General features: G+C 43.6%; 1 protein-coding gene across 2 annotated transcripts in view; it reads right to left on the bottom strand.

Annotated features, from left to right (window-relative positions):
- nsun2 (NOP2/Sun RNA methyltransferase 2) overlaps window positions 1–15,282 on the bottom strand; it is a 50,528-nt gene extending 35,246 nt beyond the window's left edge. The window contains exons 1-5 of one of the 2 annotated variants that reach the window (XM_072575148.1): window positions 15,005–15,282; window positions 7,294–7,451; window positions 3,618–3,722; window positions 3,430–3,535; window positions 347–418 (exon numbers count right to left, since the gene is read on the bottom strand). In XM_072575148.1, coding sequence (XP_072431249.1) covers window positions 347–418; window positions 3,430–3,535; window positions 3,618–3,722; window positions 7,294–7,451; window positions 15,005–15,067 — 504 coding nt within the window. In that variant the 5' untranslated portion in view covers window positions 15,068–15,282. The remainder of the gene's footprint in view (window positions 1–346; window positions 419–3,429; window positions 3,536–3,617; window positions 3,723–7,293; window positions 7,452–15,004) is intronic. The other variant, XM_072575147.1, reaches the window with a different exon arrangement.
- Window positions 15,283–15,823: the final 541 nt, after the last annotated feature.

Genomic DNA, 15,823 nt, shown 5'->3' with positions numbered 1-15,823 from the left:
TCATTTTCACAGAATCATACTAGCTAATTCAAAGTGCAAACTGGTCCACAGCTTCTGCAAACAGAAATAAGTTAGGCTGCAAAGCTACTCAACGCAAACTCAAACTATCATAATATAGAACACCTCCAAGCCTCAGCACCATCTTGCTCTACCATTTTGATATTGACATTGATCCAAAATTATTTGTGGTTCAAAAGCAGCAGCACCATTATACCCTCTAGTGATTTTCAATTTATTTCGCAATTTATTTTGAAATACTAGCTTCAAAACAAGTAACCTAACCTATTTTTCTATTACTATGCAGAGTATTTTGTTCCTATATTTTGGAATTAAATACCTACTGTACCTTATGATGTGCCTTAATATCAAGTAGCAAAGGAGGAATCATACTGACAGCTTCCTGGCGACTGATATTCCCCTGGAAAAAGGAGAGAAAAATTTCTCAACTCCAAGTATGTTATAGTCGCAAAGTAGTAGAATGTAAAATGAAGGGGATTAGCCCACAAATCAAACAAAGACTAACTGATAAAGGATTTACCAGGATTCATTTGTGCAAGGCACACTTAATTTTGCAATTTTATGAAATCATACATCTTACAGCACAGAAGGTAGTAATTGGGCCCATAATGTCTTTACCAGCTCTTTAAAATAGCCATTCAATTTATTCCCTATACCTGAGCTTTATAACAGTCCTCATAGAGATGTACAGCATGGAAACAGACCCTTCGGTCCAACCTGTGCACGCCGAACAGATATCCCAACCCAATCTAGTCCCACCTGCCAGCACCCAGCCCATATCCCTCTAAACCCTTCCTATTCATATACCCATCTATATGCCTCTTAAATGTTGCAATTGTACCAGCCTCCACCACATCCTCTGGCAGCTCATTCCATATACTTACCACCCTCTGTGTGAAAATGTTGCCCCTTAGGTCTCTTTTATATCTTTCCCCTCTCACCCTAAACCTATGCCCTCTAGTTCTGGACTCCCCCGCCCCAGGGAAAGGACTTTATCTATTTATCCTATCCATGCCCCTCATAATTCTGTAAATCTCTATAAGGTCACCCCTCAGCCTCTGACGCTCCAGGGAAAACAGCCCCCCTCAGCCTCTGACGCTCCAGGGAAAACAGCCCCAAGCCTGTTCAGCCTCTCCCTATAGCTCAAATCATCCAACCCTAGCAACATCCTTGTAAATCTTTTCTGAACCCTTTCAAGTTTCACAACATCTTTCCGATAGGAAGGAGACCAGAAATGCATGCAATATTCCAACAGTGGCCTACCCAATGTCCTGTACAGCCACAACATGACCTCCCAACTCCTGTACTCAATATTCTGACCAATAAAGGAAAGCATACCAAACGCCTTCTTCACTATTCTATCTACTTGTGACTCCACTTTCAAGGAGCTATGAACCTGCACTCCAAGGTCTATTTGTTCAGCAACGCTCCCTAGGACCTTACCATTAAGTGCATAAGTCCTGTTTAATTATATTTCCAATTGCCCTGTAAATTTTTCTATGGCACGTGGTTCATTGCAGTTTCAGTTAGAATGTTATCAATTTTGACAACTCTGTGTAACTACATTTTCCACATTCTCTAGCCTTTTTAAAATATCTATGATAGTTGGTCACTGACCTACTTTCCAAAGTAAACAATTTGTTCCCTGACTTGCTCGATCACAATCCCTTATATTTCGCATTTCTCTCTTAAGGCCCTATTTTATCTTCTCTGTTATTTCAAGAATACCTTGCATTTATTGTATTACTCATAAACGCAAGCGTGCACAATGGTGGTTCACAAAATTGTTGCAAAGCAAAATGTGACACGAGCTGCACACAGAATTATAAGGACCTGACACACAGCCACCACTGGTGCAAAGACCAAAAGTGATGATGCGTGAGAGATCAAAACTGAGATAATAGCTATAGACAAAGGCAGAGGCAAAGCCACATTGAGATTTCAAATTAAGAATGAAAATTTTTAAAATAAAGATGTATGCAGGTAAGGCAGCAAAGCATGGACGGGTGAATGGGACTAGCTCAAGTCAGGACATGGACATAATTTTGGATGATCTTATGTTTAAAGAGCATGGGACACCAGCCAAGTGTGTTGGAGTAGTTAAACGTAAGATATCGATGAAATAGAATCAATCTCAGCTTCTCCAATCTCTCAAATTAACTGAAGTCCCTTATCATTGATGTCACGTTGGTAGACTTCCCTGTATCCTATTCCTGAAATGTGGCGTCTCAATACTCTATTGAAAGCTTAATTAAATATTTACAACAGGTTAACTGGTTTCCCTACTTTTGTATTTAATACCCACTATTTATAAAGTGAATCCACTGCTATTTATTTGCTTTTTTGTTTTGTTATTTTCAGTAAAAAGGTCTAATGAAGACAATGTATTGTTGCACCTGGGCTTTCAAAGGCATTTGGTCAACTACCTAAGTCTGATTCAGGAAATAAATGTTCATCATGTTCAAGAGACAGTGGTAACTTGGGGACAAAATTTGTTTCGGAATCAGTGATGATTAGATGCTTTCCCAAATGTAGAAGAACATGAATAAGGTATCCTACGTGCTTTCTTAATTACACTTTCAACTTGCCCTGCACTTCCTATGTTCCATTAATCATGTATTTTAGGTACAACTTTCTTTCCACATTATTTCGCCCAAGCACATTACTTTGTAAACATTAATTGCATCTGCAAAGTGTCTTTCCCTTGCTCACACTTTGCTGCATTACCAATTTTTGTATTACTTGTAACCATTGAAATTGTACTCCTTTTACCCAAATGCATGCCTTTACATATAGTGTACCAAGAAAACCAATAATTCCAATACAAGTTCTGGGTAACCACACTGAAGGTTTCTCTAAATCTCTTTCATCCCTTTTACTTCAAAGAACTAAACAAACACTCAAAGCAGTAACAGCAATTGCACAAAAGGGATTTGAAATTTCAAATTATGCTGTATTAAGGTCAAGATCTTTGGGACACGTTTTTTTTTCCAACATTTTATTTAGGCTCTCTGCACATCTAAAAATGCCAAAAAACATTAAGAGCTATTTAATTTTGACCAGTCTATCTTGTTAAGATAAGAATCAAATATTTCAAGATTAATATCTGTCTGCATTGTTAAAACTTCCACTAGCTGTCAAAATGTTTAGATTTGAAGAAAATAATGCATTTTCCCATCATATCACAAAACAAAGTCACAAATAAATAATTAGCAGGCATAAGTGTATTCTGAATTCCTGTATTTGTAACATGAAGTAATTTATGCCATCCTCAAAAGATAAAATTGCAATCAAGAAACCAACTTGTGGAGTAAATTGTGAATTACATTCCCTTGCATTTCAACTTGAGAAAATTTTCATTATTTTACTGCACTTTCCCTCTCCCTCTCCCTAATGAATATGAATACTTACAGACTCTGTTTCACTAACAAGGAACTGATGGAACTTCTCCAAGACTGGTGACTTTCTCAGCATTTTCCTGCTAATGTTAATATGCCAAGCTAATTCACCTGGATACCTACAAAAGAAATCTTAATTTAACCCAAACTGTTGAAATTTACAACTTCGCCGTCACACGTGTGAAAGAGACCACTTCTTACCAGCTCAAAGGTAGCGGGGCCTCAATCTTCTGCCCATCCACCTCCAAGTCTTGCAATTCTTGGAAGTACTTTGTTTTTAGACAATGCAAAATCTCTTCGGCATGGCTTTACAAATCAAACATGAGAGGGAAGAAAAGAACAAAAGAGAAAAATCAAATATTCTGAATGAACGAATGACAGTCATGTGGCAAATATTTAGTTTTGTTCAAGTAAACCAACTTTTTCCTGGCTTCCTTTCAAGTTTATGAAGCACATAATCCATGAATGGTGCATGCCAAACATAAATCCCTGGCTGAATAAAGTCTTCCATAAGACAAGCTAACGAGTTTAAAATGGAAGATGGCAGCTCCTTTGAAAAGAAAGGATGACCAGAGGCAATGATACGATCAAGAATCAATTCAACAATGATACTTGGGATTGAGGTGTGATTGGAAACAGCCTAACTGAGCCAGCAATACGTCAGCAGCTGACAACTTCACTACACGTTATACTACTACATTCTACAAAGGATCTATAACCGCTGTAAAATAAATAGTGTTTCAATCTTGGGTAAAAATGACAAAACATTGTATTGTCAAAATGCAAACATTGCACTTTGTGTAAATAAAAAACAATCTTGGTGCATACTGTTGAGAAGAAAAATATTCTTAAAGCAAAACTTATATTGCATTGGCAATGTTCTTTCTCAGTCTTTGCAATTACAAGAAGAAACTCTATATAGAAGCATAACGATAGGCTATTTTCAAGTGCATAGCTAATGCAAATCACTGAATTGTGCAAAATGTTCCAAACAACTGAAAGAGGTCCACTTACAAAGAAACCTCAATTATCCGGCATTCAATTATCTGAATTATCGGATTATTCGGTAAGATCGCAAGGTCCCGATTCTCGGCTAAACTATGTTATCCGGCATTCGATTATCCGGAATCGATGAACCGAACAAACTACTCCCGCCTGTGTATTAGATTAGATTAGATTACTTAGTGTGGAAACAGGCCCTTCAGCCCAACAAGCCCACATCGACCCGCTGAAGTGCAACACACCCAGACCCATTCCCCTACATTCACCCCTTTACCTCACACTACGGGCAATTTAGCATGGCCAATTCACCTAACCTGCACATTTTTTTCTTGGATGGTGGGAGGAAGCCGGAGCACCCAGAGGAAACCCACGCAGATACGGGGAGAATGTGCAAACTCCATACAGACAGTTGCCTGAGGCGGGAATTGAACCCGGGTCTCTGGCACTGTGAGGCTGCAGTGCTAACCACTATGCGACCGTGCCTTCCGACAATCGAGGTTTCTTTGTACATTGCGCCTTTCATGAACACAGGGCATCTCAGAGAACTCTACAGTCCACTTTACAAATGATTAAATACTTTTGAAAAGGGCAGTCACCATTATAATGAAGGACATTCAGCAGCTACTTTCCTCACAGAAAGTGCCCACAGTACAGCAATGACCAGATTTTTATGGTGATTAAGGATAAATATTAGACAAAACTGGAGATACGTCTCCTCTTTTATGTTTTAAATTGCAGCACAAAGTTCTTTTTCATCCAACTTAATGTCTCATTTCATGACAGTAAATCTAAGAGGTAGCACTCCTGTGTCAAGTTGTTGTGCTCAAACACTGAAGCAGGACTAGAGATCTGAAATTTTCTGACTTAAAGGCAAGATTGGTACCACTGATTCATAACTCAGTGCTGTTTTAACTATCGTGATATAGCATATATTGTTTATATTTGTGTAAAAGTACACAATGCAGTATAATATCAACAGCTATAATTTAAAAAAAAGCATATCTTGCTTACAATTTAGCATGCCAAAGTCGATGTCACAGGATTGTCAAATCGACAAGATAGTGAAAATATTTAAAATTTCAATGCACAAGACTATTTTAGAGCAATTGTTCGCCATCTGTTATTAAGTCTTAGATATCCTTCTAGTTTGAGAAATGCAGTCTATTTGGAGGGGGATAAGTTTGGGGAATAAAAAACAGAAGTTAAATTTCCGTGGTCCTACTGGACCACAGGGCTGCACTCTCATTAGAGAGAGTCAGCAAGCGCAAGAGAGAGTGGGCGTGAGGACAAGAGAATGGATGATGCTTAACCCGAGAGTCACCATGACTCAGGCAATGGAAGAGGATGAGAAGGAGATTCCTTCTTGGTAGCTTCAGCAGGTGCAGGAATTGAACCCATGCTGTTGGTGTAACACGGAGTCACAAACCAGCTGTACAGCAACTGAGTTAACAAACCCCCAAGCATTTGATACAGCTATAGTAATAAACCTTTTGTGGTGTGCTGCCGTGTATGAATTATCCAATGTATCGTATCTACAACTGTGACTGCATGTTTTAAAAAGAAATCATTGGTCTAATGGAGCTTACAGAGGACCTAAGAGTAACTATTAAATAAATGAAACTTCTTCCTTTTCCTTACTGGCGTGAATTTTGCCATCAGTGGTGAATGAACACACTCACTGTTTACGATGCTCACCCACGGACTCTGCAGGCTTTTGGAATATGATCTACAGCGACCCAAAAGATTGTGAAACCCTAACAGCCGAGCTGTTTTAAACAGATTGATGAATCCTTACCAAAAGGACACTGAGCTGGATTTTCCAAGAAGTAACAATCACACTCAGATTGCCATTCTGCTCTTCTTTTTTCCAAACATTCTGACAGGAGACGCCATCAGGGATCATCATGGCACTGTTTTCTATGATTTCAGTGATATCCAGGAACGCATACAACCATTTTGACAGTTCATGAAAAAGCACAGGCATTCAAGCCAAGTTTAGGGTTCAAAGAGGATAGGCTGCAATGGCTGGGAGACAAAGCAGGTACTATGTCTGAGGCAGAAATGGAACATGTTGGGTCAGGGTCAGGGTCAGGGTGGAGGTGGGGGGGGGCAGTACAAGGACTTGGGGATCAATTTATTAGTCATCCAGGAACTAAGTCTAGGCTTTGCAAGAGAAACATCCAAATTCTCTCATTTGTAATGGGCACTTTTAGAGGGTTCCACGCACAGGGTAAGTGTCAAGCAGAATCAATTTTCTGGATACTTCCCTCAGAGTCTGCTATGCTGGAAATTCTGCAGGATTCCGAGACACAACTCCCACCTACCTTGCAGAAACATCTACCTGACTATCAGACATGTATTATAAACAATAAAGTATGAGTCCAAGCAATCAATTCAATACCAAATTCATGTACACAGCAAGCAAAAGAGAGAGAAGGAAAAATCAGAACTGAGAGCGACACAAGAAAGAGAATGAAAATGTTTTTGTAACAGGTTTAATTTGCATTTTATGTCTTCAATGCCAAGTAAAATTTGGAATGTTTGAGACTTCAACCAAATTTTCATTGCGAGGAGATTGTTCAAAAGTAATTAAGACAATTAAAAATGTACTTAAACATGAATGAATAAAATTTTTATGGTATTTTTTGGTTATCCAATGGAGATGCACTCTAACCTAATTTCCCAATGTTTCATTGAATGTTACTGATGCTTTTGGTAAGATACCATTAAGAGGGATTCTTCTCATGAACGACATGTCAGCAATTTCCAGGTTTAGTTGTGTATACAAGTCACTGGAGGTTGCCCCTTAGTAATGGTCTGACTGTTTGTTCTACCACAAATATTTGGGCTACTAACCCAGTTCTCATTCACCTACCTTTTATACCCAGTTATCCGAATAGTAGCTGGCAACGGCTCCCTCATGGCTGCCATAAACTGATCCCATTCCCCCTCAGGAACAATCTTTTGTCTTTGGTAATACTCTTCATAAAGTTTGTTTTCTTTAATAATCTCTTGGTAACCAGCTCCCCAACCCTGTAAATTAAACATATAATATATATTCAACCGTTAAATAAGTGCAACAATTTGGACCCACGTACAACTAAACTCATCTGTAGAGTACTTTGTAGTCCATGGTATCTGGTCAGACATGGACAAAGAATTTCGAACAGATCACCACTTATCACTTTCCCATCACCGATAACTCAGTATTTCTTCATGCTCATGTTCAAGTCGCTTGGAACAAATACTGAAAGTAAGCAGAGCAAATAAACTACTGTTTGGAGATTTGAGCATCCATTTTTAAGAGTGGTTCAGAAGGACGACTGACTACATCAGGTCCTGAAGGATTAAGCAAGTGGCAGACAATGAAGGTCAAGGTATGGGAGAAATTCTACTGGACATTTTCATCTCTATTTGTCTCAGATGCATCCATCTACAAGAAGGGTGATTGCACAGTTCTTGAAGTAGCATTGACTTGTGTTCACAAACAGGAGAGCTAAGCAATCCCAGAATCAATATCCTGCAGGAATGCACAAGATAAGCCTGGAGCTCTTATAATCATGTTCAGACATATTCAAAAGTGGATGATAAACCTCAGCCTGCTCAAGATTCCAGTCAGCACAGATGACGGTCTTCAGCAGATGCAGTTCTCTCTACACAGTATTTTAAAACAGCTGAGCGCACTGGATCCTGCAAAGAGGATGAGTCCAGACAACAATCCAGCAGCAATGCTGAAGATGTACTCCAGAACTGGCCACACCCCTAGCCAGGCTACTGAAGTACATCTGCAACACTAGCACCTATCTGACTGAATTGCCCAGATATACATCTTCCAATAGTCAAAAGGTGTGTTGCTGGAAAAGCACAACCAGTCAAGCAGTATCCAAATAGAAGAAGAGTCAACGTTTTGAGCATAGGTTCTTAATCAGGAATGAGCGGGTGGCCCAAGGGGGCTGAGAGATAATTGGGAGGGAACTGGGGCTGCGATAGGTAGATGGAGGTGGGGCGTGATGGTGATAGGTCAGAGCGGAAGATGGAGCAGACAAGATGGACAGGTAGGACAGTTCAAGAGGGCAGTGCCAAGTAGGAAGGTTGGATCTGGTATAAAGTGGGGGGAGGGGAGATAAAGAAACTGGTGAAATCTACATTGATCTCATGTTTTTGGAGGGTCCCAAGGCAGAAGATGAGGCATTCTTCTTCCAGGTGTCGGGTGGCAAGAGTTTGACAGTGAAGGAGGCCTAGGACTTGCATGTCCTTGGTGAAATGGGAGGGGGAGTTAAAGTGTTCGGCTACAGGGCGGTGGGGTTGTTTAGTACATGTGTCCCAGAGATGTTCTCTAAAAGCATTCCACAAGTTGGTGCCCTATCTCCCCAACATAAAGGAGACCACATTGAGAGCAACATATACAGTAGATGTTGCAGCTGTACACGACCATTGGTTAGGCCACTGTTGGAAAAATTCTGGTCTCCTTCCTATCGGAAAGATGTTGTGAAACCTGAAAGGGCACAGAAAAGATTTACAAGGAAGTTGCCAGGGTTGGAGGATTTCAGCTATAGGGAGAGGCTGAACAGGCTGGGGCTGTTTTCTCTGGAGCGTCGGAGGCTGAGGGGTGACCTTATAGAGGTTTACAAAATTATGAACAGCATGGATAGGATAAATAGACAAAGTCTTTTCCCTGGGGTGGGGGGGTCCAGAACTAGAGGGCATTGGTTTAGGGTGAGAGGGGAAAAATATAAAAGAGACCTAAGGGGCAACGTTTTCACACAGAGGATGGCACCTGTATGGAAGGAGCTGCCAGAGGATGTGGTGGAGGCTGGTACAATTGCAACATTTAAAAGGCACCTGAAAGGGTATATGAATAGGAAGGATTTGGAGGGATATGGGCCGGGTGCTGGCAGGTGGGACTAGATTGGGTTGGGATATCTGGTTGGCTTGGACCGAAGGGTCTGTTTCCATGCTGTACATCTCTATGACTCTATGACCCTGTGTGTGTGGAAGTACAGGGGAATTTCTGTTGGATGTGGAAAGATCTTTTGGGGACCTTGGACAGAGATGAAGGGGTGGGGGGGGCGAAGTGTGGGTGCAGGTTTTGCACTTCTAGCAGTGGCAGGGGAATGTTTCAGGAGGGGAGGGTGGGTTACTGGGGGTGTGGACCCGAGAAGGTAATCCCGGAGGGATTGGTCTCTCCGAAATGCAGATAGGGGTGGGAAGGGAAATATATCCCTGGTCGTGGGGTCTGTTTGTAGGAAATGGCAGAGGATGATGCATTGTATCCAGAGGTTGGTGGGGTGGAAGGTGAGGACCAAGGGGGTTCTATCCTTGTTGCGGGTGGAGGAGTGGGGTTCAGGGTAGAGATCATGAAGTGGAGGAGATGCACTGGAGGGCATTGTCAACCACTTGGGAAGGGAAATTGCAGTACTTGAAGGAGGAGGCCATCCAGGATATTCTACCGTGGAATTGGACTTCCTGGGAGCAGATATGGCGGAGGCAAAGGAATTGAGAGTAATGGATAGTGTTTTTGCAGGAGTCCAGGTAGCTGTGGGTGTTGGTGGGTGTGAAGTCTGTCATCAGAAATGGTGTTAGAGAGGCCCAGGAAGGGGAGGGAGGTGTCGGAGATGGTCCAGGGTGAATGAGGTCAGGGTGGAAGGGGTTGGTGAAATTGATGAACTGGTCAACCTCTTTGCAGGAGCACGAGTTGGCACCGATGGTCATCGATGTAGCGGAAGAAAAGATGGGGAATGATGCTTGTGTAGCTGCGGAAAATGGACTGTTCCACATACCCGACAAAGAGACAGGCATAGCTGGAGCATATGCGGTGCCAATGGCTACCCCTTCTGTCTGGAAGAAGTGGGGAGATTTGAAGGAGAAATAGTTGAGGGTGAAGACCAGTTCAGCCAATCGGATGATTGTGTCAGTGGAAGAGTACTGGTTGGGTTGGCGGGAGAGGGAGAAACGCAGGGCTTGGATTCGCCCTGTGGCTGAATACTTTAACTCCCACTTCACCAAGGACATGCAAGTCCGGGCCTTCTCCACTGCCAAACTCTAGCCAACTAATGCCTGGAGGGAGAACGCCTCATCATCTGCCTTCAACCCTCCAACCAAATGGATCAATGTTGATTTCACCAGTTTCTTCATTTCTCCTCCCCCACTCCCCACCTTATCTCAGAGCCAACCTTCCAACTCAGCATCGCCCTCTTGAACTATCCTACCTGTCCATCTTCCTTCCCATCTATCTGCTCCAGCTTATCACCATCACCTCCTCACCTCTATTGCCCTATCACATTCCTAGCTATCTTCCCTCCAACCCCACACCCACCCATTTCTCTCTCAGCCCCCTTAAGCCACTCCCTCATTCCTGATGCTCAAAATGTTGACTCTCTTGCTCCTTGGATGCTACCTGACCGGCTGTGCTTTTCCAGCACCACACTTTTTGACTGTGATCTCCAGCATCTGCAGTCCTCACTTTCTCATACACTTTACAATACACAAATATATAAATCAAGAACACGAGTTAACCATTCAAGCCCTGGAACCTCCACCACTTGAAACAACCACAACTTATTTGTTTATGACTTCAATTCCACTTTTAGGTCAACTCCCTGTTAGTCAAGACTGGAACTAATGGTGACTATGAAACCATTGCCAATTGTCAGGGGAGTAAAAAACCCATCTGCTTCACTAATGCCCTTCAAGGAAGAAAATCGACTGCCCTTACCCAGTCTGGCCTACATACGACTGCAGACCCACAGCAATGTGGTTGAGTCTTAATTGCCCTCTGAGCAATTAGGGATGGGCAATAAATGCTGACCTCGCCAGTGACCCCTGTTTCCTGTGAGTTAATTTTTAAAAATGCCAACGTCACTAATTTAAGCCTTATCCAACTGTTCACCCCTTTAACATACAGGTGGATTCTGCAATGAACAGCTTAATAGTTAACAGTCATCATTTCTGCCTTGAAATGGTTCAATGATCCTACCTCCACTCCTCTCTGGGAAAGAGAATTCAAAACACACCAAATCCACTGACCAATATAATTTCTTCTCAGCTCCATCTTAAATGGGAGACCACATTTTTAAAGAACACCCCGTCACTTTAAACAAATGCCATCCAGCCCACAATCAGCAAGACAGCCGAACCAGTCAAATACCACCCCATTAGCCTGCTCTTGATCAACAGCGTTTTTATGGATGATGTCACCAGCTCCCAGAAAAGACCTTGTCCAACAATACTCGGTTTGAGCTGAACCAGGACTACTCAGGACAAAGTCAAAAATCACACAACACCAGGTTATAGTCCAACAGGTTTAATTGGAAGCACACTAGCTTTCGGAGCGACAATCACCTGATGAAGGAGCGTCGCTCCGAAAGCTAGTGTGCTTCCAATTAAACCTGTTGGACTATAACCTGGTGTTGTGTGATTTTTGACTTTGTACACCCCAGTCCAACACCGGCATCTCCAAATCATGACTACTCAGCACAAGGTTTCACCACAGCTTAGGTCAAAACATGAACAGAAGTGCTAAATTTCAAAGATCAGGAACAAATAATCACCCTCAACACTGAGGCAGCTTTTCACATGAGGTCAAGAAGCTCTGGCAAGATTCGAGCTAAAGGGAATCAAGACGGAAAATTCTTCATTAGCTGGAGTCATACCTGTTTAAAAGGAAGAGGACTGCCACTATTAAAAACTAATTATCTCACCCCTAGGACGTCACTGCAAGAGTTCCTGGGTGAAGGTATTTTATCAACCTGTTCAGAGGTATTATTACAAATGTCCAGAGCAGAAAGGACTTAAACCCAGTCCTCCTGCTGCAGTGGGCAATATCCTTACCTCTAAGCCACAAACACCATTTAGAATTGAAGTCTGGGGAAGACACCAACAACACTGGCCAGTAGAGACACTGAATATATGACCAAGGCACTGTCAGTATCATGCTTTAACCATCTGAGCTAACAAGCCACCACTTACAAAGTGATACTGCATCCAAGTGGGCAGAGAGCATCTTTAGCACCAAAACTGACCTGGTCTATCACAGGATTCCCACCTTCAGGTGCCTGAACTAGCTGTTTTCTACTTAATCTGTTAGAAATATTCTTACATAGCTCTGGTACAGATGGGACTTGAATCCAGGCCACCTGTTCCAGTGGTAAAGACATGTTGTAAGGGTCCCACTAAGTTCCTCAGGGTAAAAGAGTCCTAGTTATAGAGACATGGTTACAGAATCCCTACATTGTGGAAACAGGCCATTCAGTCCAACAAGTCCATACCAACCCTCCGAAGATCATCCCATCACAGACCATCTCTCCTCTCTCCCCACCCCCCCCCATCTATTCATGTTACCTTGTATTTCCCATGGCTAATGTACTGAACCTATACATCCTTGAACACCATGGGTAACTTAGCACAGCCAATCCACCTAACTTGAACATCTTTGAACTGTGAGAGGAAACTACAGCACCCGGTGGAAACTCACGCAGATCCAGAGAGAACATGCAAACTCCACACAGGAGTATCTTAAGCCCCACCATTCAGCTGTTTCAATTCCTTCCCTTCATCATAAAGTCAGACGTGGTGATACTTGTTGGTGATTGCAAAAATATTCGAGTTCCTTCACACTTCTACAGATGAAGTCGTAGCGCAGGGTGCCATTCAGGCTGATAAGTAGCAAGCAACGTTTGGCCACACAATGCTGTTGCTAACAAGAAAAACCAACTACTTTCCCTTAACATTCATTAGCATGACCAGCACCATATCCCTCACCATCATTGTTGGTGGTCCCTGGCAGATGAGGATGGCACTCTTCCACTCTCAAGGTTGAGTCCATAGGTGACTGCACAGCCCAGTGGAGGCTATTACACCTCGGACAGAAGGTGGTAGTGGGAAGGTGTGGGTCAAGCGTTGGTGTGGCAGCGTACTCCCGAGGCTAATTTCACCTCACTTCTGCTTTTCCCCCCACAATAGCAACTGTCAGATGCTTCTCCTCCACTTTGGATGGTCTTGGGTCGGTGATTCCCAGGTGTCTGTGGGATTGCAACACTTCACCAGTGAGGCCATCTTTGAAGAGCTTCCTCTGTTCACCTGGCACTCACCTGCCAGGAGCTTGGGGAGTCTTGTGTCAGTCATGTGGACGTGTCCAGCCCATCTAGTGAAGTTGGCCTGGTCAACAGTGCTGATGCTTCCTTTTTCCCCAACAGGTTCACAGTTTCTGGCACAGGGAGCATTAGTGGGCCTGCTCCAGTGCCTTGAGGCTTCTGTTGTAGACAGTCCACATCTCAGAGCCCAGGGACCACCTATATTCAGAAACTTACTTGGAACTGCCATAATAATGCCATGAATACAAAAAAAAGGTCAGAAGCTGAATTTTTCTTCAGCATGTGACCGACTTGAGGTTTAGCTCAAGCCCTAAAAGCCTGCCATCTAAATAGCATAAGAGTTACAGACCGTCTCCTCTTTGCTGAATAATTGCTGCTCCAAAAATAATCAAGAAGCTTTGACTCCATCCAAGCCAAAAGGAACCCCCTTAACTGGCAAAAATCCACCACCTTAACATTGCACATGGTGGATGGAGTCAAAGTGGCAGCCATGTGTAATTTGTACAAGATGCCCCGCAACAGACTCACTAGGACTTTGCCAACAGCACCTCCCATAACTACAACATTAATCAACTGGACTTACAAGGGACAGCAAGCACGCCATCCCCCTGCGAGCGCCACCCCAAGCCATACTCCATCCAGACTCCGATACCCTGAAACATCTGTGAAATATACCGTTGTCACTGGATATAAGGGCAGCAATTCCCTCCCGAACAACATTTTGTAAACAGATAGACTATAGAGGGTATTGGTACAAGGCAGCAGCTCAGTGACAACGGTATATTTCACAGATATTTCAGGGTATCGGAGTCTGGATGGAGTATGTCTTGGAGTGGTGCTCGCAGGGGGATGGCGTGCTTGCTGTCCCTTGTAAGTCCAGTTGATTAATGTTGTGGTTATGGGAGGTGCTGTTGGCAAAGTCCTAGTGAGTCTGTTGCGGGGCATCTTGTACAAATTACACGTGGCTGCCACTTTGCACATGGTGGATGGATTACTGGATTAGTGGTGCTGGAAGAGCACAGCAGTTCAGGCAGCTTCCAACGAGCAGCAAAATCGACGTTTCGGGCAAAAGCCCTTCATCAGGAATATGGAGTCAATGTTAAGGTGGTGGATTTTTGCCAGTTAAGGGGGGTTCCTTTTGGCTTGGATGGAGTCATGCCCAAAACATCGATTCTCCTGCTCCTTGGATGCTGCCTGACCTGCTGCGCTTTTCCAGCAACACATTTTTCAGCTCTGGAGATCCTCACTTTCTCCTAGCAGCTCCACATGAACCACTTCTCAAGGCCGACAGCCATCCACCCACCTGAGAATGTGTAAAACCAGAAGTTAAAATAAAACCAGTGGGCTCATTTGCATGGCCTTTTAGGCGATAATGACAAAAACAATGTATAAAGCAGACTCTGAAATACCGGTGGGTCGAACAGGAGCTGGAGTTAAGGCACGTGTTTAAACGGAATATATTAATTAAGGAGGCCGGACGGTCTCAATACCTACAGGCTTGTTGTCGGTATTTACATTCCTGTCTCGGTTTCTGGGTCTGTTTTTCCGTTTGCCCATACTGCGGACGACCGAGGGGAACCGAAGAAACGTGATGCTCACAACCGGGCGCGGGAGCAAAGGAAGCAGAGCAGGCCCCGGGGAGATCCGGAGGGCAGCAGACGGCGGAAAGACCGGAGCTGGATTCCCAAACCGGCGTGGAGCACAAGGCGGAAAGACTGGAGCCGGATCGGAACTGGAGCACTGGGCGGAATCTCTTGCAGCTCCTCCGGATGGGAACCTGACTCGCTCACTCAGTCATTGACTCAGCGGGTCGGAGCCGCGCGTGTTGCAGACACGTCACGGCCACGAAATGTAGCAAAAGAAATGATACATTTGTAGCCGTGACTTCATATCCCGCAGCGTTCACTGTCTTAAAGAGCAGCCACTTCTTTCACGTCGCTGTATAACCTTGCCTGGCTTGCTGTGTTCTTCTTGCCTCCTGCTTGGATTCCAGCATCTGCAGCTCTCTTTCGCCTCTAACACTGTTGCTCGCAAACGCGTGATAAAGCAGCGTCCATGGAAAATAACAAACCGATAAGAGTCTGTGCGGGTGGAGTTGAGGAACCACAAAGGCAAGAAAAACCCAAAATGGGTGTTATGTACAGACTGAAGAGCTTCAGGGCCTTGGACTAAGGGGGGATAGGACAGTGTCGAGGTGTGCAGAGATGAGGGAGTTCGGTGGTGCAGGAGCAGGCTGAGACAACGAGTCGGACGGGGCAGTTGGGTTTGTGGGTTTGTACAGACCTTCCAGCAGTGGCCAGGACAAGGGGCACA

The sequence above is a fragment of the Chiloscyllium punctatum genome, chromosome 8 (assembly GCF_047496795.1).
Source record: "Chiloscyllium punctatum isolate Juve2018m chromosome 8, sChiPun1.3, whole genome shotgun sequence".
Taxonomy (NCBI): Eukaryota; Metazoa; Chordata; class Chondrichthyes; order Orectolobiformes; family Hemiscylliidae; genus Chiloscyllium; species Chiloscyllium punctatum.
Note: the sequence above shows the minus strand (reverse complement) of the source record. Positions and strands in the feature narration are given on the sequence as shown.